The 23528-nt window shown below is 45.0% G+C and overlaps 1 protein-coding gene across 11 annotated transcripts in view; it reads left to right on the top strand.

Moving 5' to 3' along the window:
- PAFAH2 (platelet activating factor acetylhydrolase 2) overlaps window positions 1-22796 on the top strand; it is a 30814-nt gene extending 8018 nt beyond the window's left edge. For 8 of the 11 annotated variants that reach the window (XM_035714047.2, XM_035714046.2, XM_025446938.3 and 5 more), the window contains 9 exons: window positions 500-653; window positions 1215-1311; window positions 5743-5811; window positions 6405-6546; window positions 7926-8039; window positions 11293-11384; window positions 13224-13394; window positions 15308-15462; window positions 22286-22796. In XM_035714047.2, the coding sequence (XP_035569940.1) occupies window positions 500-653; window positions 1215-1311; window positions 5743-5811; window positions 6405-6546; window positions 7926-8039; window positions 11293-11384; window positions 13224-13394; window positions 15308-15462; window positions 22286-22380 (1089 nt within the window). In that variant the 3' untranslated portion in view covers window positions 22381-22796. The remainder of the gene's footprint in view (window positions 1-499; window positions 654-1214; window positions 1312-5742; window positions 5812-6404; window positions 6547-7925; window positions 8040-11292; window positions 11385-13223; window positions 13395-15307; window positions 15463-22285) is intronic. The other 3 variants (XM_035714049.2, XM_049098718.1, XM_025446933.3) reach the window with 3 other exon arrangements.
- The last annotated feature ends 732 nt before the right edge of the window (window positions 22797-23528 follow it).

Below are 23528 nucleotides of genomic sequence, written 5' to 3' on the forward strand. Positions count from 1 at the left end.
TCTCTGCTGGCCCTTGGACTCCCATCTCTCTTCGAGAAGCACATACTTCCTGTTAACCCCTCTCCTACTCCCATGTGAAATGAGTGTGCTGCTGCTTCCTAAGGGCCAGCCTAGACGACTGGCCTGGGTGACCCACTGATGTCACCCCATCCAGCATGAGGGCTGATCTCCTTCCCTGGGCCCCTTCAGGCCTGGGCTCAGGGACAGATTTAAATCTTTCTGATCCAAGGACTGAAAATATTTTGGTGTTCTCCAAACGTAATTTAAAATGCAGTCGGCTATTTGAAATAGCATAAGCCTGACGTGTATGCTAAAAATAATATTGCTTCTTTCTGGATTTTCTGAATGCAAAATTCAGGTATATGAATTGAAGCTTCAGTGCCCCACTTTGGTGGCTTACTTTGCTGGCCCCCCCAAATACCCACTGAGTGTGCCCTTTGGGAAATTCAGCAGAGCTTAGGCTTCTTGCTCTGAGCAGTTGCTCTCTTCTTTCCTACAGGGGAGCTTCTTTCGACTCTTCTACCCCTGCCAAGAGTCAGAGGAGACCACCGAGCAGCCTCTGTGGATTCCCCGCTATGAGTACTGCACTGGCCTGGCCAATTACCTGCGGTTTAATAAGCGCTGGGGCGGGCTGCTGTTCAGCTTGGCTATGGGTAAGTGCTGGTCTCACCCCCACATTTCCTAGCTTCTTGGTTATGTTCCTAGGAGATCCCTAGGTAGACACAGTACTGTCCTGCTGGCATTGTCCAGCCCTTTTGTTGTGGGGCGTGCATTAGTCAGTGTGGTGTGGAGAGTTGGGAGGGGATTATATACATAAGAGTTTTGGTTACAGAATTAGATTGTCCTGGATTTGAATCCTGACTTTATCGTTTACAGTTCTCTTTAGCTCTCCTCTCTGGGTAAAGTCACATTGAATCATCAACTTTCCCTAACGGCCCCACCAATTAGGAACTCTACCCAACTTCCTTCGCATCTCAGGGGTTTACCCCATAGTTGTTCAGTACTTCTTTGCATTTATCTTCCCATTTTCTATTATATTTGTGCTTTCTAGGGAAGAAAGGGTGAAAGAAAAGGTGATTGCCCTGGACTGCTCAAGGGCAAAAGGTAGTTCTCCATTGAGGTGGGGCATATGTCCCCACCCATGCCTAGGCCAGGCTGCCCTTGGGATTACAACTTTGGGCAGCCAGAGATTCTATACCCCGTGTCTCTGCTAGGATCGTGTCGCCTGCCTGTTAGCTGGAACGGCCCGTTTAAGGCAAAGGACTCTGGATACCCCTTGATCATCTTCTCCCATGGCATGGGAGCCTTCAGGTAAGAGCTTCTATCCCTCAGACCTTGTCATATTCCTTAACTGGTGACAGCTGCTGAGTCTTAACTTATTCTCAGAGGGCAGAGACACAGACATTTCCATCTGCCAGCTGTCTCTTCTGCCATCTGCTTCATTCCGTAGCACTGGGTCCACCTTCCCCAAGCCCCCTTCACCTGGTGGAGTCTTTCATCGGGCTTCACATCCTTTGCTTCTCATGTTGCTGCATTTATAAATAAATAAACATAACTTATTTTACGTTTATATTCTATTTAAACATAAACACTTACAAATAAACACTTAGCTCGTGTAACAACACGAGAAGTATTAGGAGTTTGAGCTTTATAGTCAAAGTTATTTCTTCGGTATCCATGAAGGGACAGCTCTGCCGTGGCACTGACCAAGCAGTAAGATGGGCTCACTCTCTGCACACCTGCAGCTCAGAGCCTCACCTGTGAGTCTCAGCCACCACCCCTGTGCTCCGTGTGAGTTCGGGACGGTTGTAGAACTCTTCAGGCCTGGATTTCATCGTTTGTCAGGTGGGAATGCTGCTCCCATCGCATGGTCTGTGAGGATTCGGTTAGACAGGTACCGAGTAAGCGTACACACACACAGTTTTCTCGGTTTCTCTACGTGCAGGAACATGGGATGGTGAACATGGGATGATCTCTCTTACCAGACTTCGGGAAACTCTGCCTGATTTTTGTAAGGCCATATCCATTCCAAATTCTCGTGAATCCTGATTTCTGTACCTTGCTGTGTCTTAGAATTTAATAACTTTAGTCTATATGTTCCTGTTTAAATTTGTGAATATTCTGACTATACATTCATTATCAACACATAAGTCTAGTTTAGGTCCTAGAGTGTTACACATCTTAAAGGTGTCTGTTTTTGTGTCCCCACCCTCCAAGCCATTGTCCAGTCAGGGAGATCTGCTTTTTGTTTTGCTTTTTTTAAAAGATTTATCCATTTATTTGAAAGAGAGAGAGAGAGAGCATGAGTGAGCATGGGGGGGGGGGTGGCAGAGGGAGAGGGAGAATCTCAGACTCCCTGCTGAGTATAGAGCCCAATGTGGGGCTCAATCCCAGGACCCTGAAATCATGACCTGAGCCCAACCAACTGAGCAACCCAGGTGCCCCCAGGGAGATCTGTTTTAATCTTTTTTTTTTTTTTTAAGATTTTATTTATGTATTCATGAGAGACACACAGAGAGAGAGAGAGAGAGAGAGAGAGAGAGGCAGAGACACAGGCAGAGGGAGAAGCAGGCTCCACCTAGGGAGCCCGACCCAGGACCCCATCTCAGGTCTCCAGGATCAGGCCCTGGGCTGAAGGCAGCACTAAACCGCTGAGCTCCCTGGGCTGCCCATGGGAGATCTATTTTAAAAGCAAATAGGGTCGTGTCATTTCAGCACCTAGAACAGTGCCTGGCAGATAGTAGATGCTTAGTAAATATTTGTTGAATGGATGAATGCACGTCACTTCCCTGCTTAGTCTTTGTAATCGCCCTTTGAGCTTAATACAGCTCTCAAAGTTTCCCACCTTGTTTCTTACTACTTGCCCCACTCCAGCTCTCTAAACAAACTGACCTTCTTTTGCTTCCATGAAGGCACTATGTTATTTTCTGCCTCACAGTTTTTATCTGTGCTGTGTTTTGTGGCTATTCCATTTGCCTGGAATATTTGCCATTCTGCTCCTCTCTTCCTCCCCTGCTTTCCGCTCCTTCATCTTTGCCTAACTAATTCCAAATTACCCACAAGGTCTTACTTTGGGTATGACTTTCTTAGGGACACCCATCCTGGCCTCTGTATTATGTTAGTTCAAGTTTTCCAGTGATGTGCTTTCATAGGCTAACCTATACTTTCCAGTACTTACCATAATTGTAATGAATTAATTACATGTGTGATTATTCTTTAGGGTTTGTCTTTCCTACTAGATTGTCAGCTCCATGAAGGCAGAGCCCTTGTCTGTCTGCTGTCTCTTCCAGTGCCTAGGACAATGCCTGGAAAGTAGTAGTTTCCCAAAGAATATTTATTAAGGGCTATGTTTTGCTAGGTTCTCATTCATTTAGCAGATATCTTTTGGGCACCTATTCTGTGCCAGCTGTGTGGCATGAGAAGGTGAGTTCTGTGGAGATAAACAAATCAAGGAATTGTATCCACTAGGGGAGGCTGACTGTGAACTCACATAACTACTCCATGGCAGGAGAGTAAATGCAAAGATAAGGCCAGCAAAACAACTAGATGGTTTTCAATGTTGCTCTTATTCAGTAAATTTAATACGTGGCATATGCTGAGGCCTATGCTGGGGTTGTGTATTCAGTAGGGACTAAGATAGAATTCCTGCCTTCAGAAGGACTGTAGTCTAGCAGGAAAAAGAAGTAAGAAACATTCTCTCCTAAGCTCACAGCTATTTTATACAGAGAGCAGGTGAGAACATGACTTGGGAGAGTGGTCTTTTTGGTCTAAGAATCTGTATGGAGACTTCACACCTCAATTAACCTGGGTAAGCCAGTTATAAATACACTTCATTAACCAAAATGAAATTCCAAGAAAAAGGACAGGGAGGGAAAGGGATATGGTTTCCTCTTGTTGTATATGTGGTTAATTCAGAATCTGAAATCTTTGTAGACCTACGAGTTCCCACTCCAGGGAGGAGTAAGTGCATTTAAATGTTACCTGTCTGCAGTGTACTATTGTTCCTTTGGTTTCCACATAGTCCTGTGAGGTCAGTGGTGAAGGATGCTTGTTTTACAGATGACCAGAAGGGCTCTAAAAGGCAGACTTGCCCAAGGTTATACAGTTTGAACGGGGAAGGGATCAGAGATCTCTCTGGTTCTTGTGTCCAGTTCACTGCCTCCCTTGGGGAAGTGAGAGAAGGTGAAAAGAAATTTAATGTCTGTCCTTTCTGACCTTCCTGAATCAGTTAAGATCCAGGCAAGTTGTATTAACAGGAAAACCCCAAACAATAGTGGCCTAAGCAACATAAGATTTCTTTCTTGCTCAGCTAAAAGAAAGCTGGTGGTAGACAGAGATGATATGGTACTTCCACAGAATTACCAGAGAACCAGACTTCTTTTATCACCTTGCTCTGCCACATGTGGCTTCCATTTTCTAAGGCTATCTAATGACCTTGGGTATCTGGTCTAGCTCCTGCCATAACATCTACATCCCAGGCAGTAGGAAAGGAGAACTCTTCTGAAAGTTTTTGTTTTTATTTTTTCTGAAAGTCTACACAACACAATTGCTTCTAGTCCCAATGACTAGAGCTGCTCTGTTCATTAGAGTAGCTTCTAGCCGCATGTGGCTATTGAACATTACAAATACAGCTGGTCTAAACTGAGATGTGCTGAAGTATTTTTTTAAATTATTTATTTATTTATTCATGAAAGACAGAGAGAGAGAGAGAGAGACAGAGACACAGGCAGAGGGAGAAGCAGGCTCCTTGCAGGGAGCCCAATGTGGGACTCAATCCCAGGTCTCCAGGATCATGCCCTGGGCTGAAGGTGGTGCTAAACTGCTGAGCCACCCAGGCTGTCTGAGATGTGCTGAAGTAAAGGATACACACTGATTTCAAAAACTTCATATGGAAAAAAAAACTTAATAAAATATTTTATTCATTCAGACATTCTTTTTTTAAAGTATTCTCTATACCCAATGTCGGTCTCAAACTCATGATTTTGAGATCAAGAGTCAGATGCTGGGCAGCCCGGCAAAATGATAATGTTTTGGCTCTATTGAGTTAAATAAAATATATTATTAAAGTTGATTCCACCTGTTTTTTTAACTTTAAAAATGTATTTACTAGAGAATTTTAATTACTTATGGGAGCAGCATTATATTTCTATTGCTGGGCTAGGACTTAATCTCACTGATAAACCGAGGTGCAGGAGAGGCTGGGAAATGTCATAATCGATGCCATAACTCTATCTTCGTCTGAAAATCAGATTCTGCTACTAAGGAGGAGAGAAAAAAGTGTTTGGACAGTTAATAGTGTCTGCCATATTCCTTTTTTTCTGAGAAGTTGGAGCACAGACAAAATTCACATGCTAAATCACAGGTGCATATTTGCATATTACAGAAATAGCCAGAGTGCCTGTCTTCAGAAATGTGACCAACTAATTTGGAGGATGTACCATAATATATAGACGATAGAAATGCAATTGTGAAAGAAGCCAAATCGTATTGGGGGTGGGTGGAGGAGATCAGTCAAAAGTTCATGTGGGGTTGAAAACACCAGGGATCGATTTACACTTGCTTCTTGGAGCCCTGTGAGACAAGTGGTGTACTGACCAAAGAAGACACCTTGAGGAGGGCTGCTGCAAATGAAACTTCCTCCAGTCTTTTGAGGTGGTCACTAGCAGAGCATGATTGGAATGGGAGCTGCAGGGGAGCACGATTCTTTAGACCACTTCTCTCTGTTCCTTCCTTCATCTCTAGGACGCTGTATTCAGCCTTCTGCATGGAGCTGGCCTCCCACGGCTTTGTGGTTGCTGTACCAGAACACAGGTGAGAGGGTGACAGCCCTAACAAACTATCATGGATTGCCTGCCTGCAATGGATATGGGATATATCCTAGGACATAGGCTAGTTCCTTATCAACATATTATTTCTAATTTTCACAACGACCATGCAAGGCAGGTGTTGTACTCATTTTAAAGGTGAGGAAATCAGTGGGATCTCTGGATGGCTCAGTGGTTTAGTGCCTGCCTTCAGCCCAGGGCGTGGTCCTGGAGTCCCCAGATCGAGTCCGACATCAGGCTCCCTGCATGGAGCCTGCTTCTCTCTCTGCCTATGTCTCTGCCTCTCTCTCTGTGTGTCTCTCAAGAATAAATAAATAAAATCTTTTTTTTTTTTTAAAAGGGTGAGGAAACCAAAGTTCAAAGGTTTCTTGCTGGAAGTGACACAGCTGAGTTGGGGTTCAAACCCAAGTTGGTCTTCAAAATCCATTTTTTCTCCTCTCCTCTGTATGCCCCCCATATCTTTCTGCCTGCTAGGCAAAAGGGGATCCAGAGTGTCTTGGTGGAAATGGAGGATTTGGTAAAGGGGAAAAATAAGCTGAAAAATGTCTTTGAGTTTCTCTGGTGGCATGTGTATTTCAGGGATGGGTCGGCTGCGACCACCTGTTTCTGCAAGCAGGCCCCGGAGGAGAGCCAGGCCACTAATGAGTCGCTGGAGGAGGAATGGATCCCTCACCGACAAATTGAAGAAGGGGAGAAGGAATTCCATGTCCGGAATTGCCAGGTAGGCTTGTGCCAGTTGGGGAGGGAGAGTTGATAAGCCTCTCTTCCTTACTACAGTCACTAAGAAGACTTGTAACTAACCTTCTGTCCCACAATCTCACTTATAGAGGGTCTGAGCTTGCCACGCCAGAGAAATGGTGTTTTTTTTTTTTGTTTGTTTGTTTTTTAATTTTATTTATTTATGATAGTCACAGAGAGAGAGAGAGAGAGGCAGAGACATAGGCAGAGGGAGAAGCAGGCTCCATGCACCGGGAGCCCGACGTGGGATTCGATCCCGGGTCTCCAGGATCGCGCCCTGGGCCAAAGGCAGGCGCCAAACCGCTGCGCCACCCAGGGATCCCGAGAAATGGTGTGTTAATCAAGACTCTAAACTATTATAGATGACAGAAACTCAATTTAATCTTGTTAGGCAAAAGAGAGGATTGACTGGCTTATACAGGCAGATTAGAAGAAGAGCAGGACCACTGGAGCCAGACTCCAATACCATCTCTCTCTCTCATCTCTGTCTCCTCTGCTGGTTGATCTTATCTGCAAACTGGCTTACCTTGTGAGGTTAGACCACAGCTCACTCTCTCTCTCTCTCTCTCTCTTTTTTTTTTTTTTTTAAGATTATTTATTTGAGAGAAAGAGAACGTGAGTGGGGAAAACAGCAGAGGGAGAAGCAGACTCCCTCCTGAGCAGGGAGCCCAACGTGAGGCTCGATTCCCAGGACCCTGACATCATGACTTGAGCCAAAGGCAGACGCTTAACTGACTGAGCTACCCAGGTGCCCCAGAACCACAGCTCTTGACAAACTGAGTTTGCATGTTTGACCTCACCACCTGAAAGAATAGGGGTGTTTGGGGGTCCCCTAGTCGCCACACCTGCCTCAAGCTGCACTGTGAAAAATCCTAGAGGGAGGTGAGGAAGTACCCAAATGAGAAATTCTCATCAGAAAGACATTGATAGATTTGAGGAGGGCATAGTCCTCAAAAGTCAGGGATAATGAGCGAAGTGGGGGCAGGTAAGTACTAGGCAGATGAAAACAATAGATGTGTACTACAAGTAGGCAAGTAGAAACCAGTACTGGGTTTATAAAAAAATACTCTTATTCCTTTTGTGGTTCAAGGTACATTCATATACGTTGTCTTATTGGGTCCTCCTGACTCCCCCGTGGGAACGTGGGTAGAGTCTGAGTAGTAGTGCCAACTCCAGTGTATTGTTAGGTGAGCTGCTAGGAGGTTGCTAAGTCTTTCTCAAGATGTGTGGAGCCCACAGTGCTTGCTGAGATAGAGGTGGGCAAACTATCCCTGCATCCTTCCTTGGCTCTGTTGGAGAGTTAGACTCTTGTTGGATGGTTGTGTCGCATTCTAGCTCCCACCACCATCGTCTCTGTTGCAGGTGTATCAGAGGGTAAGCGAGTGTACTCGGGTGTTGAGGATCCTGCAAGAGGTCACTGCTGGGCAGATTGTTCTCAATATCTTGCCTGATGGGTTGGATCTGACGACTTTGAAGGTATGGTAGCAATTGGGATGACCTGGATTCATCAGGACTTTTTTGGTTACAAATCATAGAAACCTAACTCATTAGCTTAAACCAAAAGACAATTTATTGCCTCAAATAAGTAGGAAGACCAAAGGCTTCAGGCCAATGTAGCTAGATCCAGGATCTCAGACATTGTCATCAAAGCTCTGGCACTCCCTCTTCCTTCTTCTGGCTCAGTTCCACTCTGTGTGTGTGGGCTCCCTTCTTACCATATTCTCTCCATTAGGCAAGAAAGATGGTTGCTGGCAGCCCAAGTCTGTATTTCCACTCTCTCCAAATGTAAAAGGAAAAGAGACTCTGTTGGCTTCCACTAGTCTGGGAAAGCTGTGGCCCTGCTTGGGTTACATGTCCCTTCTGGACCCATCACTGTATCAGAGGGACAGGGTATTCTGATTGGCCTGCCTATGTTCTACACACACTTCTGGGTCAGGGGAGCCTGAGCACCAGGAACTGGTATCCCAAAAGGTCCACATGGAGAAAGGAAAGATGGTTTGTTCCCCAAAGGAAGGTGTGTTAGGCAACAAACAACCTGTGTCTGTAGCAGGCTAATTCCTAACTTGGAGAAAATCCTAAAATTCCTCCCAGGAGGGTAGAAACTGTCCCAGCTATGGGATTTGATACCCATGAAGAGACATTCCCAACCCCCTGATCTTTTCCACCTAATTTCAAAAGTAGCTCAGGCTCTATTTAGAGAACCAAGAAATCACACAAAAATGTGAAGAAAAAAGTTTTTTACATTTTGATGTTCGTCCTTCCAGTTCCTTTAAAGTGTTCAACACATACGTATATGTTTTTAAAAACAATAATGTGATCACTTTAATACAAGCTGTTTTGTGGCTCTTTTTTTTCACTTAGCATAATAGTCTGAATGGTTAATATTTTTCTATGGCATGACTTTTAATAGCCATGTCATATTCCATTGCATGAATGAGAATGGTGTGTGTGTGTGTACATTTATATACACAAATATATATAAAATAGCAATTACTACTCTGTGTACCATGATAAGAGTACCTCATACAAACTTATACAGCAAGCACTATTAGCTTTCTACATAGAAAGAAACGAAGGATCAAAGAGGCTAAGTATCTACCCAAGGTCACATAGCTAAGTAAGTGGTAGTCAGACTTCAAACTGGGACTTTTTGTTCCCAAAGCCTATGCCGTATGCCCCAAAGCCTTGTTAGAAAATGCCTTTTAAAGGCTCCGGTCGAGTTGAGGCCGTCCAGGGCAAAGTACCTGCCTGGATGGCCAGTTGGGAAGGCAGACATCTAAAGCACTTTAACAGCTATTTGCTGTGTGCCACCAGCTCCCAGCAGACAAGCAGGGACCCAGGCACTGAAGTGCAGGGCTGCATGCCTGGGATCCTGAGGCAGGCATTGGGCAGGCAGGAGTTTAGTTGGACTATTTTATTTTGGAGAAATATAGGATAAAAACAGCTCTAAGAACATTTTCACCTCTCAGATTAAGATCGGAAAATTGGTTATTCACTCCTGTTGGCAAAGCTATGGGAAAGTAGATATTCTGCTGTGTTGCCCATGAGAGTCCAGATTACCCCATGCAGGGCAGTTTGGCAATAGCTATCAACAGTATAAATGTGCATATTCTTTGACCCAGCAATGTGCAGTTCTGGGAATTTATTCTATAGATACCTGTACACGTGCAACATGATATATGTATAAGGTTATTCATTCCTCTGTTGTCTTTCACAGCAAAAGATTGGTAGTATCCTAAGTGTTCTTCAGTAAGGGAAGTGGTTTAATAGATTATGAAACAATGGACCTAATCGTTTTGATAATGCTAATTGCTGTAACTCATAAGTTCCAAATCTCAGTAGTTTAACACAGTAGAAATTTACTTCTCTCCCACATAAAGTTGAAAATGGATGCTCCTCTGCAAGGAGTGACTCAGGGATCCAGGCTCCTTCCAGCTTATAGTTCTACCCTCTTCTACTTGTGAAACCCAACTCCACTGTGTGCATTAAGCCAGGAGTGGGGAAAGGTGTGGAGGTTTATACGAAACACTCTTTATGGGCCAGGCCCTGGAAGTGGAGATCTTGCTTTCACACTCATTCTGTTGGCTAGAACTCAGTTCCAAGGGCACATCCAACTGCTGAGAAAGAGTCTAGCTGTATGTCCAGAAAGAAGAGAGACAGATTTGATTAGCCAGCTGTCTACGCCATGGGGAAACCAGATGCAACTGTAAAGAAGGATAAGGAAGGTCTTTATGTAAACTAATATTATTATTCACAAAGGTAAGTTTTGTGTAAAAAGTGGACGTGTAGATTCACATTTACCTGTCTGTGCATAAGTACGCTCTGCAAAGACACTGAAGAAACCCATTTGGGGGTAGGTGTTGGGCAGCTGTGTGGAAAGGGAATGTGGTACGTGGGTGACTTCACTATATACTCCCAATTTTCAAGGTATATAAATATATTGGCCTATTAAAAAAAGCTGAAGCGGCCATCAACCAAGTTGTTGGTCTGAAGATACTAAGCAAATGGGGAGAATTTAGATACAGAGTCTTAGGATAGAAATTGGGGAGAGCACAGGTTCAGGGCAGACGCTGGGCCACAAAGGCCAGAGAGATTTCCCTAGAGCCCCTCAGCAGGTGGCTGCAGTGGCTTCTTATATAACCGTGCCCTGAAGGCTTCTGGGGACAACTAGAAATAGCTACTTACAAAGCATGGAGGAACAAGCAGACTCACTCTGCTGGATCAAAGTCAGAACAGATACCCAGAGGAAGTAGAACCAGAGTTTGTTTTTGCATGAGCGGCCTTGCTTCAGTGGAAAGTGGACAGGCAGCATGAGCTTCCCATTCTGTCTTTAACTTGGTGTCTCTGTCACCCTGTTGGAGCAACTGTAAGACAGGGATCTAGAGATAGGAGACAGTTCTTGTTCCCAGTGTGCTCTGACATGGATGGCTCTGTATGGAATCACATCATTTAGACCTATTCATTTATTCATAGATATTTGATGTCTCCCCTGGTCCAGGTATTACAGGTGGTATGATTACAAAAACAGAGATGAAAAACATAGTTTTCAGAATTCCTGACTGCAGAAAGTTGTTCAGCCTGGGGAGCAAGAGGTTCTTACTATGCAGGCAGGAGCTCACCCGCTGTATTGTGCTTCTGCATCATTGCCTCACTCTTTGCCTCTTGCCTCTGAATTCCTGAAAGAGCAGTCATGCATTTCTGATTTGGTTCAGTTCTCTGCTTTCCTCAGGGCAACATCAACATGAGCTGCGTGGCTGTGATGGGACATTCATTTGGCGGGGCTACAGCTCTATTGGCTTTGGCCAAGGAGACCCAATTTCGGTGAGTGTCCCAACGATGCTTATGTGAGCTCTGCACACCATTCATTCATCTAGCAAATATTTGTCACACAAGTGTTATGTGGCAGGCACTGGTTTGGGAGCTAGGGATTCCATGGTGAACAAGAAAACAAGGTCTCTGATTTCATTGAGTTACGTTATTTTGGGAGGAGACAGGCTAGTGAACAACTAGCAGCCAAATCCCCAGCACTCAGGTGCAGGGAAGAAAATAAACTAGGCTGATATACTGGAGTAATTGGAGGTTTCTTTAAGAAAATGACATAAGCCAAGGCTTATAAAGAAGCTAACCATATGAAGGTCTAGGGAAAGATAATTCTGGGCCGAGGGAACAGCTAATGCAAAAGCCCTGAGGTAGAAAGAAACTTGCTTTTTCAGTGTGGGAGAGGCACAGTGAGTGAGGGGGAAGTGGTTCAAGATATGGTCAGAGAGATAACATGGGCTAGATCACATGGCCTTTTGGCCAGAGTAAGAGAGTTCGATTTTATTCCAGTATGATGGGAAACCACCAAAGGATTTTAAGCAGAAGAAAATCCTTTTTTTTAAAGTTTTTATTTATTCATTTATCTAATCGCTATGCCCAGCATGGAACTCAAACTCATGACCCTGAGATCAAGAGTCACATGCTCCTCTGACTGAACCAGGCAGGTGCCTCGAGAAAAGTCTTATTTACAATTTAAAAGATCCCTCAAAGGGGCACTTGGGTAGCTCAGTGGGTTAAGTGCCTGACTTGATCTCAGCCCAAGTCTTGATCCTCAGGGTCATGAGTTCAGGCCCTGCATTGGGCTCCACACTGGACAGGGAGCCTACTAAAAAAAAAAAAAAAAAGAAAGAAATTAATAAAACAAATAAAAGATCCCTCTGGCTACTGTATGAAGAGTGGCTTGTAGCAGGGCAAGACTGAAAAACAGGAGGCTACTTAGAGGAAGGCTATCTCAGTCAAGGGCAGAGGTGATGGATTTGCATTAGGATGGAGAGAGAGGAATTGAGTCATGATAGGTTTTAGAATTTTCAGGACTTGGTGACTTATAAGGTGAAGGAAAGAGAGGAGTCAGGTTTTTCCTTTTGGTAAGGAGATGCTTGTCTTTTATTGAGGTGAAGAATGGAGGAACCCTGGGTGGGGGAGAGGTGCTAATCTTGGGGCCTTAGTTTTGCCCCAGGAGACAGATTACTGCTTGACACACTGGCCATGTGTTTGATCTGTGACCTCCCATCCACACATGCTATGGTCTCACATAGCTCCTTATGCAGTCAGGGCACTAAGCTCTGTTTTGTTCCCTTTTCTGTTCTGTCTCCCCTTCTAAACTGGAAGCTCCTTAACATCAAGAACCGTGTCACTTATCCCTGTATCCACAGCACAGGGCTAAGCACATAGTAGGTACTCAATGAATGTTGAATGAATAAAATGCCTTCTGAGCAACCTAAGTCAGCTGCCTGAGAGTAGACCCAGGAGAAGGTCTGATCCTTGCTGTCAGTGAGTTTGAGATCTAAAAGGATCTGGAGTACGTGGCTTGCTCTGTCAGTAGAGCATCCGACTCTTGATATCAGAGTTGTGAGTTCAAGCCCCATGTTGGACGTGGAGCCTACATTTAAAATAATAATAATTAATTAGTTAATTAATTAAAATCTAGAATGATCTTTGGTGACAGATAAAAGTGATCTCTATCCAAGATCCTAACTGAAGGGCCTGGGCTCTGGTAATCCCTTCTTGGCTTTCTGAGCCTTTGTCCCACAGAAGGGAAGAGCCCTGGCACTTCCCCCACTGGCCTAACTATTTTTGCCTGGATTTCTGTATGGCAGTTCCAATTGTCTGGTTCTGTCACAGGTGTGCTGTGGCTCTGGATGCTTGGATGTTTCCCCTGGAACATGACTTTTACCCCAAAGCCAGAGGCCCTGTGTTCTTTATCAATGCTGAGAAATTCCAAACAGTGGAGAGTGTCAACTTGATGAAGAAGATATGTGCTCAACATGAACAGTCCAGAATCATAACTGTCCTGTGAGTAAGCCCCAGGATCATCACCCCCAGTGTCCTCTCCATTTGCTACTCAGCAGTGGCTCTCTTAATTTCTTCTAAATTATCTATAAGTTCTACCCATTAGTTCAATACTTAAATTTTTCCTGAGGTGCAAAGTCTTAATTCCTTTAGGATTTCATATCTGTCCTTCTCTGCTATGACCTGATGACAGAATTTACCTGTTGCTTTCTGGGAAAAGGGTATTGTGGAGATTGTAAATTGGAGAGAGAAAGTATGGGTCTGGATGGACTCAAGAGATCCATAACCTCATTTGGGAATTTTATTGAACCTTTTGAAGAGTGTAACTATAATAGACTCTTTTTTTTTTTTAAGATTTTATTTATTTATTCATGACACACACACACACACACACACACACACACACACACACAGGCAGAGACACAGGCAGAGGGAGAAGCAGGTTCCCTGCGGGGAGCCCGACGTGGGACTCGATCCCGGGACTCCAGGATCACACCTGGACCGAAGGCGGCACTAAACTGCTGAGCCACCTGGGCTGCCCTATAATAGACTCTTGACATTCACAAGATAGACTTTTGGAGACCTTGAATACCTCAATTCAGATTATCTTCCTTAAACCATCGATATTCTGCCCAAGATAAACCATATTCTCTTCACTTCCATTCCTAGCACTAACAGATGGGAGTTGTTTATCACAGAAAGAAAATTTTGAGTGATCTTCAGATAAGTACTGTAATTTGGAAGTGCAGAGAGTTCAGGCGTAGGGCTGAAGGCTCACTGACAAGTCTGTGACTTTCTTCTGCCCTACACTCGAGCCTGGCAGAGCCGAGCAACACATGTGTTAAGGATCCCAGGTCCTATTTCATCAAAACAAGTAACTATATGTCATGGACTTTTGGAATCACCTCTGGTAGTTGAAATGTTAAATCCAAAGCCCTGGAATGCTGGGAGTGTCTTCTCAGTAGTCAGTACTTCTTCCCTTGCTCATCTTGGCTAGGCTCACTTCCTTAGTGCCAGCCCTCCCCTGACCTTTTGATCTCTTGGCAGCAGAGGACTGCTTGACAGTTTCCCCAGGCCACTCAGATTGAGGGTAATGCTGACCTCTGGAGGGAAGGGAGGTGAGAACAGCTGGGAAGGAGTACCCAAGGGTGATTTAACTATTAGCAATGTATTACCTTTTTTTTTCTTATAATATTTTATTTGAATTCAATTTACCAACATATAGTATAACTTCTTAACCTGAGCACTGGATACTCAAGTATCCATTACATTATTCTTTACACTTTTTCATGTGCCTTAAACAATACATTTTTTTTAAAGTCTGTTTATCTGCAGGATACCAACCAAATGTTAGCATTTAGATTTCTTCCCTCATTGAATTAAGTAGTAAATTTAGTTGTAATAGTCCAAAATGAACCTAGTGAGAATTGTACTTTTGAATTAAATATATTTGATATCAAAGAACTTAAATTCTAATCCAGAAACCCATCTTTTATAAATAAGTGTTTGCCCTTACTTTTCTGATTACTTAGGTACAGGCAGGTGATTCCTTTTCCTGTTTACTTTGTGGTACAGTTCTGAAGAAGAAGAAGGAGAGGATGTTTTGTGAATGTTCAGAAGTCACCAGGAAAAAGCCATGGTGCAGTAGTTGATAACACAGAGGAATGGCAGGTGTGACAGGTCCCTCCTTCTCGCCCTGTGTCCGCCCCCCTCCAGCTAACTCAGCCTTTCTCTGCACTGTCAGACGTTGTGCTCTAGGGGTTGAGGTAGCTTTGAAGCTAGGCACACCTGCATTGTGATGAAAATTCGGTGAGCTAATGCATGCAAAGCCCCTTGTACATGGTAGGTGCTTAGCAAATATTTGTGTGCCCTGGCCTCCAGACCCCGATCAGTCATTCGTTTCTCTTTTCCTCTAGTGGTTCTGTTCATCGGAGTCAAACTGATTTTGCTTTTGTGGCTGGTAACTGGATTGGTAAATTCTTCTCCACTCAAACCCGTGGGAGCTTGGACCCCTATGAAGGTCAAGAGATTATGGTGAGGGCCATGCTGGCCTTCCTGCAAAAGCACCTTGGTAAGGAGAGGACTGGAGTTTGTGGGCAGCCTTGGGGGTCCCTTAGATTTTCCTACTAGTGGCCTATACTACCACTTGGGGGTCCCTTAGATTTCCCTGTTAGTGGCCTATACTACTACCATGTCCCAGATCAGGAAGATTTATGGCAAAAGGAAAGCCTGAGTAAAGGAGAGAATTGCATAGAGTTGTAGAAAGAACACTTAGATGAAAGTTTGGAGACGCTGACTCTGTCTCTTACTACCCAAATGACCTTAGCTGATTCATTTAACTTACGAGTCTTGGTTTCTTTATTTTTTATTTTTATTTTTTTTAATTTTTATTTATTTATGATAGTCACACACACAGAGAGAGAGAGAGGCAGAGACACAGGCAGAGGGAGAAGCAGGCTCCATGCACCGGGAGCCCGATGTGGGATTCGATCCTGGGTCTCCAGGACCGTGCCCTGGGCCAAAGGCAGGCGCTAAACCACTGCGCCACCCAGGGATCCTTGGTTTCTTTAGTATAAATGGAACTTTCACCTCTCTCCCTCCTCCATTACCTTCATCCTAACTCCTTGCCACTCATCTCATCTGTACCGCAGAGCAGGTTATGATGATAAATGGGCTAAATTTGTAGAAGTGCTTTAAACAAAATAAAGCGTGGAAAGCTTATGGCTAGCGTCATACGTCACAGACCAGCTAAATGGCAAGGTCTGTAGAGGTCTTTGGTCTAGCCTTCTACCCAGAGCAGATCTCTTCTTCCTTCTTCCCTGCCACACTATCAAGCAGCATGGAGTGTGCTGCTATGAGGGTTAGCCCTGTCTGCCTCTCTGTTTTAAGAATGATATTCTAATTAGGCTTTTTTTCCGTTACAAAGACTAGAGATTCACTCATTTACCTTGAGATAAAAAGGAGAGTTTGTTTTTGAAAGTATATCCGCCATGTGGGAAGTGAAGTTACAGGAACCAAGATAACTTACAGGACTGATCTCTCTCTCTCTACCTCTCTCCCTCTCTCCTCTCTCATGGGCTCCATCTCTGTGTCTCTTACTCTCATGACATCTCTGTATCTCTTGCCTCTGGTCTGTATTTTTCTTCTTCTCTACTCTAGTTTTTCTCTTGGTGCTAGCATCTGCTTATTCATAGTTACTGGTTCCCTATCGCTTCAGTTGGCTCAAACCACTCATGGATTGGTCTCTCTACCTTGTGGCATCCTATCATCTCTGATTCCCACTGCTTGTAGCCATATTCTCTTGGATTTCCCAAAATTCCCAAGAGAGACAACTTTATTCTCCCAGCCCACCTTTACCTAACAACGCATTGTAGGCCACTGCCCAACCTAGGCCCGGGCTCTCTTGACCAGATGTCCCTTTCTGACCCAGCCAGCATGGCTGAGGCTACCATTGTTTGCCCCAGACTGATCCCTTGGCAGTGTTGGGTATAGTGCAGTTTCCTTCAGAAGGGGACCAGGCTGCCTTGAGTTTTCAAGGTCACTTAGCTCTAGCCCAAGACCAAGATCTGATTCTTTCTCATTCTCTGCATGTCCTGATTGTCCTGAGGGGACAAGAACTCCCCAAGGAGGTCTCAGACCCCTTGCAGCTCTTTGGATACTCCCACTGGGGCAGTTCCCCATATTGCCATTTATTATCCCCTCTGGATACACTCTTTGTCAGGGTGCTTCTTGAGATGTAGTGCCCGGACTTGGACATTACGTACTAGAGGTGGTATAGCAAGATTGTCACCTCTGTGCTCTGGACACCAGCCTCTTAGTTGCATGGCCTGAGTGCATTAACAGTTCCAAAATTGCCTAACAAATTTGGTTTGGAGTCAGTTTACTTTTAAAATCTATTTGTTTTAGTATGAATGTATTGACTATTTTAACCTAAATTTGCATTTTGTATGCCTGTTCATTTCATCTTGCTCAGTGTGAGCCTTTCTGCCAGCCTGGATTTAGAGACTTTAGGGTTACGAAAGACTTTAGAGCATCACCCCGTCACCTCGTAGGAGAGGAATGGATCTGTGACTCTAGACTTCATTGGGGACTGACTGCATGGTCCTCGGCCCACTTGCTCTGTTAACTATTGGCATCACGTCATTAGGTAAGAGCTAAAGATGACAGGGGAGCCCACCATGGCGTGATGGGGCGGGCTGCCTTTAGTAGCAATGTCTGTTGAGCTAATATACTCATTGCTGGAGACCAGCAGAGGAGGAGATGAAAAGGAGAGTCTTCGACTATAGGGAGATTTTTGAGAACTTGCTTTATGTCAGGCCTTCCGCTAAGTACTTTAGATTCACCATCACATGTAATCCTGAAAATAGACCTCTCTAGTAGGTACTTAACTCTTATTTTATAGATGAAGATATGAACCTTAAGAAATTTAAGTAATTTGTCCAAGGTTATCTGATTCCTAAGTGGCAAGGCCAGCATGTAACCTAAATTGTCTGATTCCAAAGCCCATAGATTTAGTGATGCCCTGTTATGCCAGTGACTCTGATGACCACAATATGCACTTAGTGTTGAGGAGACACAGACAGCAGGTACCTAGCTGACGGAAGGGAAAGAACAGCCTAAAAGAGGAGGTTCCCTGGACAAAGTGATGCTTGTCTTTAATCTTAACAGATGAGTATAGTTCACCAGGGAAGGGGCAAAGTCTGCTAAACAGAAGGCACAGTGGCTTGTGTGGTCAGTTTCGAGAAACTGTTTAGTGTATCTGGCACTCAGGTTATTGAGTTGGTGGAACATAAAGGCAGAGAAGTGGGCAGAAGCCAGATGCATAAGCCATGTGTTTGCTGAAATGAGTGTGGATTTTTATTCCATTGGCCAGGAGAATGTCGTGATTAGACTTGTGTGTGCGGTCCAGCTGCATAATGGAGGACTGGCGATGGGCCTGTCTGAGAGGCTGAGGGCCCCGGTCGGAGGCTCTCATGTAACCAGGCAAGAAGAGATGAGACAGTCTGAAAAGGCAAAGACTTTCCTCTTGGGGCAGTTAGCTTGGCAAAGGGAAGCATTTTGGTGGCCACATGGTACATGATCACCCGGGAAACTAAAATGGATTGTAGTGAGCTGTACCTCTCACCACTCCTAAAAATACCTCTGGGAGCATATCTGCCACTGACCCAGGGAAGTTCTTTCTTTTCTTTTAAAGAGATTGGCGCTTCTGTAGGCACCTTCTGTCTATCTTATTCGTCCTCTCTTCTGATCTCTCTTCTCCTTTCTCTGCAGACTTCTGACACCTTCCCCTCCCCTGTCTCTCAGCTGATGAACTTCACCTCCCTTGTCACTGGAAGGTGGAAGGAGTCAGTACTTCCTCAAAACCCTAGTGCCTCATCTGCCCACCTTTGTGAAGGTACTTAGCCCCGCATCTGCTTACTGTTTCCCAGTCAGTTGTCTAAGGCCAGCCCTTCTACCCTCTTCCATGGACTCAAGCTGATTGTGCCAGCAATTTTTTCCTCTTTATCTTCAATTTGTCTCTCTCTACTTGGTTAGTTTCACCCTGAAATTTCTCTTAAAAGACCCCTCTCTTGACCCCACTTTCCCTTCTAGTTATCACCCCCATTTCCTTGTTCCTCCTAACAGCAAAACTTCTCAAAAGAAGGTCCATCTTTCCTTTCTCTGTTCTTCTCTTTACATTCTCTCTTAAACCCACTCCAGTCAGGCTTTTGCACCCCAGTTCCCCATGAAAACTGCTTCTGGCAGTGAGGCCTGTGACCCTCATAGGCCTCAAATCTGGTGGTGAGTTCTCATTCCTCATCTGCTGGGGCACTTAGCAGCTTCTGACAGCAGTGACGCCCTCCTCTGTGAAACCCTGTGTTCACTTCTAGGACACCCCACTGTGGGCTTTCTCCCATCTTGATGTATGCTCCTCCTCAGTCTACTTTACTGCTCCCACTGCTCAGGGCTTAGACCTCTTCTCTATCCATACCCCCTGATGTCATCCATCCACTCTTGTGGCTTAAAACACCGTCTCAGGCTGCCCACTCCCTGCTATATATCTTCAGTTTGATCTCTCCCATGAACATCAGATTTGTATAACCTACCACCAATGTTTCTCCTTCCAATAGACATCACCAACAAAACCCGATTCCGAATTATTCAAGCTGACATCATTCTTTTCTCTGCTCTCACATCCCCTTTCCAGTCCCTCAGAAGTCCTCTTGGCTCTACCTTCAGACTATGTATGGAATCTCATCACTTGTCCTCACCCCCACGACTGCTATACTGTCCCAAGTCCTTTCTCACTGTCCTTGCCTCTCTACATGGTCTTTTCTTTTTTTTTTTTTTTTTAATTTTTTATTTATTTATGATAGTCACACAGAGAGAGAGAGAGAGGCAGAGATATAGGCAGAGGGAGAAGCAGACTCCATGCACCGGGAGCCTGACATGGGATTCGATCCCGGGTCTCCAGGATCGCGCCCTGGGCCAAAGGCAGGCGCCAAACTGCTGCGCCACTCGGGGATCCCCTACATGGTCTTTTCTTAATTGAGTGGCCAAAATGATCCTGATAGAAAGTAAATCAGATCTCTCATGCTTGTGTTCAGAGTTCTCTGGTAGCTCCTCATTTCTCTGAGTGTCAAAGCCAATGTCCAGTGTCCTGTGGGGCTGATATGATACACCCTCGGTCCCTCCTGCCCCTTTCTGCTGCTCCTCCCCAGGCCACCTTCAGTGTTGCTGTACGAGCCTCCAGCACTCCAGACATACCCCCTTCAGGGCCTTTTTACTGCTCTTCCCTCTGCCTGGGACACTATTCCATTTAGTCCCATGGGTTCTTCCCACTTCTGTAAGTCTTTGTGCAACTCTCACCTTGTGAGGCCCACTCTGACCACCCTTTTTATTTTAGTTGATGTATTTTTTTTTAATTTTTATTTATTTATGATAGTCACATAGAGAGAAAGAGAGAGAGGCAAAGACATAGGCAGAGGGAGAAGCAGGCTCCATGCACCGGGAGCCTGATGTGGGATTTGATCCCGGGTCTCCAGGATCGCGCCCTGGGCCAAAGGCAGACACCAAACCGCTGCGCCACCCAGGGATCCCCCTTAGTTGATGTATTTATTAAGTAATCTCTATACCCAGTTTGGGGCTAGAGCTCATGACCCTGAGATCAAGAGTCAGACTCTCTTGTAACCGAGCCAACCAGGTGCCCCTGACCACCCTTTTTAAAACATTGTACCCTCCCTTCCACCCCTCATCCCCATTTCCCAGGCACCACCACTGCTTCTCTTATGTGGCTCCATTTTTACCTGTAGTACTTATCACCTTTTCCCATCCTATATAATTTATTGTGTCTATTGTTATCTCTGCCTCCTAGATTATGAGCTCTGTGAGGATAAGGGTGTCTATTTGTGTGTGGATATATTTTTAGCACCAAAAACAGATTGGCACATCATGGGTGTGCTTGATATCTCTTGAATTAATGAATATGTAGCACTTACTTGTTGAGGACCTATTCCATGCCAGGTTCCTGGCAGGGCACTGGGAATCCAAGCTGGGGAAGAGTGGTCCCTGCCTTCTGTCCCAGCTTTTGTTTGTTTTGAACAAAAGCACCATTTGCCTGTTCAGCTGTGCTCTGCTCCCTCAGCCTGAGGCTTTGGACCCTTTTTGACTGTTCTTGCTGGATAGTTAGACCCATCTGCCTCTGATCCCAGGGCCCTCTCTTGAATCCTACCCAGTGTTACGCTGCTTCAGGATGCTGCTGTCTTGTTCTTTCCCTCCCTCCACTGAGGCGGCCCTGAATTTGCATCCACTGGTGAGCATGCGTGCGGCTTCCCTGATTGGAAGTAGGCTTTCCATTTTCTCACCCTTTTTGTTTTGTTTTGTTTTGAAGATTTTGTTTATTTATTCATGAGAGACAGAGAGACGCAGAGACCTAGGCAGAGAGAGAAGCAGGCTCCCTGTGGGGAGCCTGATGTGGGACTTGATCCCAGGACCCAGATCACTACCTGAGCTGAAGGCAGATGCTCAACCACTGAGCCACCCAGGCATCCCTTCCTACCCTTATTGACCCAGGTTTGAATTCTGTCTCTACCACTTCTCACCTGGACTGACTTTGTGTGAATTGAGTAGCATCTCTGAACCTCGGTTTTCTCAATGTAATAGGGCTAAAACAGGACTTACCACATAGGGATATTGTGAAAATTAAATGAAACAATGCATGTTTGGCACAGTCCCTAGGATGAATTAACCTTCAGTAAATGCTGCCTTCTGTTGTTATTATCATTATTGAGTTGTTACAGGTTAAGCAAGTCATTTATATAGCATGTTTATAAAAGCACTCAATGAATGGTAGTTACCATACTGTGGTCACCATCATAACCACTTCTCTCTCTTTTTTTTTTTTTTTTAATTTTTTTAATTATTTATTTATTTATGATAGTCACAGAGAGAGAGAGAGAGAGGCAGAGACACAGGCAGAGGGAGAAGCAGGCTCCATGCACCGGGAGCCCGATGTGGGATTCGATCCTGGGTCTCCAGAATCGCGCCCTGGGCCAAAGGCAGGCGCCAAACCGCTGCGCCACCCAGGGATCCCTCTCTCTTTTTTTTTTTAAGATTTTATTTATTTATTCATGAGAGACACAGAGAGAGGCAGAGACATAGGCAGAGGGAGAAGCAGGCTCCCGGTGGGGAGTCCAGTGCAGGACTCCATCCCAAGACTCCGGGATCACAACCTGAGCTGAAGGCAGATGCTCAACCACTCTGCCACCCAGGAATCCCCACCATCACAACCACCATAACCGATCCTTTTAGTATCCCTCCTCTCTAGGATGACCCACCAAATCCATGGAAGCTACTCTTTGTTCTAACCTTACAAAGATTTCCCTAACCTTCCTGTTTTTTTTTCCCCCACTCAGACCTGAAAGAGGACTATGACCAGTGGAACAGCCTCATTGAAGGCATCGGACCATCGCTTACCCCAGGGGCCCCACACCATCTGTCCAGCCTGTAGGCACAACCGGCCATTTGTGAAAGGTCACTGGGCTGAGTTACCATTTGGGGCCTGCACGGGGATACCCGTAGCCTCCTATCAAGAACTGGTTGAGATGACCCTTCTTCACAGTTTGAGAGGATGTAATCACACTGCTGATTGGATAACTGGATACTTTGATCTTGGACTTGTTGATTTTAAACTCATGCTGAGACTTGGATCACTTACTGATTGGCAAACTGGCTTTCTGGGAACTGAACCCTGATGGTGTGGGGAACAAACAGTGGGGTAGAGTTGGGGTGCCGGGTTTCTTCAAACCCCAAACTGAGCACTGTTAACTCAGTGGCCTACTCCCTCCCCTTGAGCCAGTGTGGCTTCTGGCGTGGAAGAAATTAAGCCAAAGAGTTGAAGTAAATTTCCTACCTTCGAGACCTTTAGCCCAGCCTAGCACTGTCTCTTCCTACCTCTCAGCCTTCTCCCTCCCGAGGGCCACTTGGTAAGTTCGGAGCACTTTAGGTAACTTTCTAGGATATGGACCACTATCAGATTTTCCATTTGTTTTTAAGCCTTCTTGTTGCAAGAAACATGGTCAGGCCTCAGACTTGTGAGCCCACAGAGGAGGCAGCAACATTGTCCTCACAGCATAAGGAGAGAAACAGAGGTCCAGAGTGGTATTGTAGAAGCTCTGGATGTCATGGAGGTTTGCCAAAAGTGTATCTTGACAAGAGTCAGCACAAGTTGGTGGAGGTGAAGAAGATAGATTAATGCCGTTAAGTGGCCATTTGAATAAGCCCTCGCCACAAGAGGAGGCAGTTTGGTAAGTTAGAATTCAGGCAGCCACCCCTAGAGATGTCTAGGAATACTTTGGTCTTGCCTCTTACATCAGATATCATGAGCCTCCAACTTGCTCAGAATCAGGGTACTATAGTTGTCTGTTTTCCGGCTCTTAGGCCCTAGCCTCAAATGTAAGTCAAGATATAGGCTGAATTTCCATTCTGTTCCATTTATAATACGAATGATATTAATACTCATGTTTGCCTAATGATATGTTGGAATATTTTCTTTATTTAATCTGCATTAGAGCAAGATGGCGAGCCATCTGGAAGTAACTTTTCCTTCTGTCTTTCTTTGTTCGCTTACCACTTATGCCCATGTGGGAAAAAAAAAAA

Source organism: Canis lupus, chromosome 2, assembly GCF_003254725.2.
Source record: "Canis lupus dingo isolate Sandy chromosome 2, ASM325472v2, whole genome shotgun sequence".
NCBI lineage: Eukaryota > Metazoa > Chordata > Mammalia > Carnivora > Canidae > Canis > Canis lupus.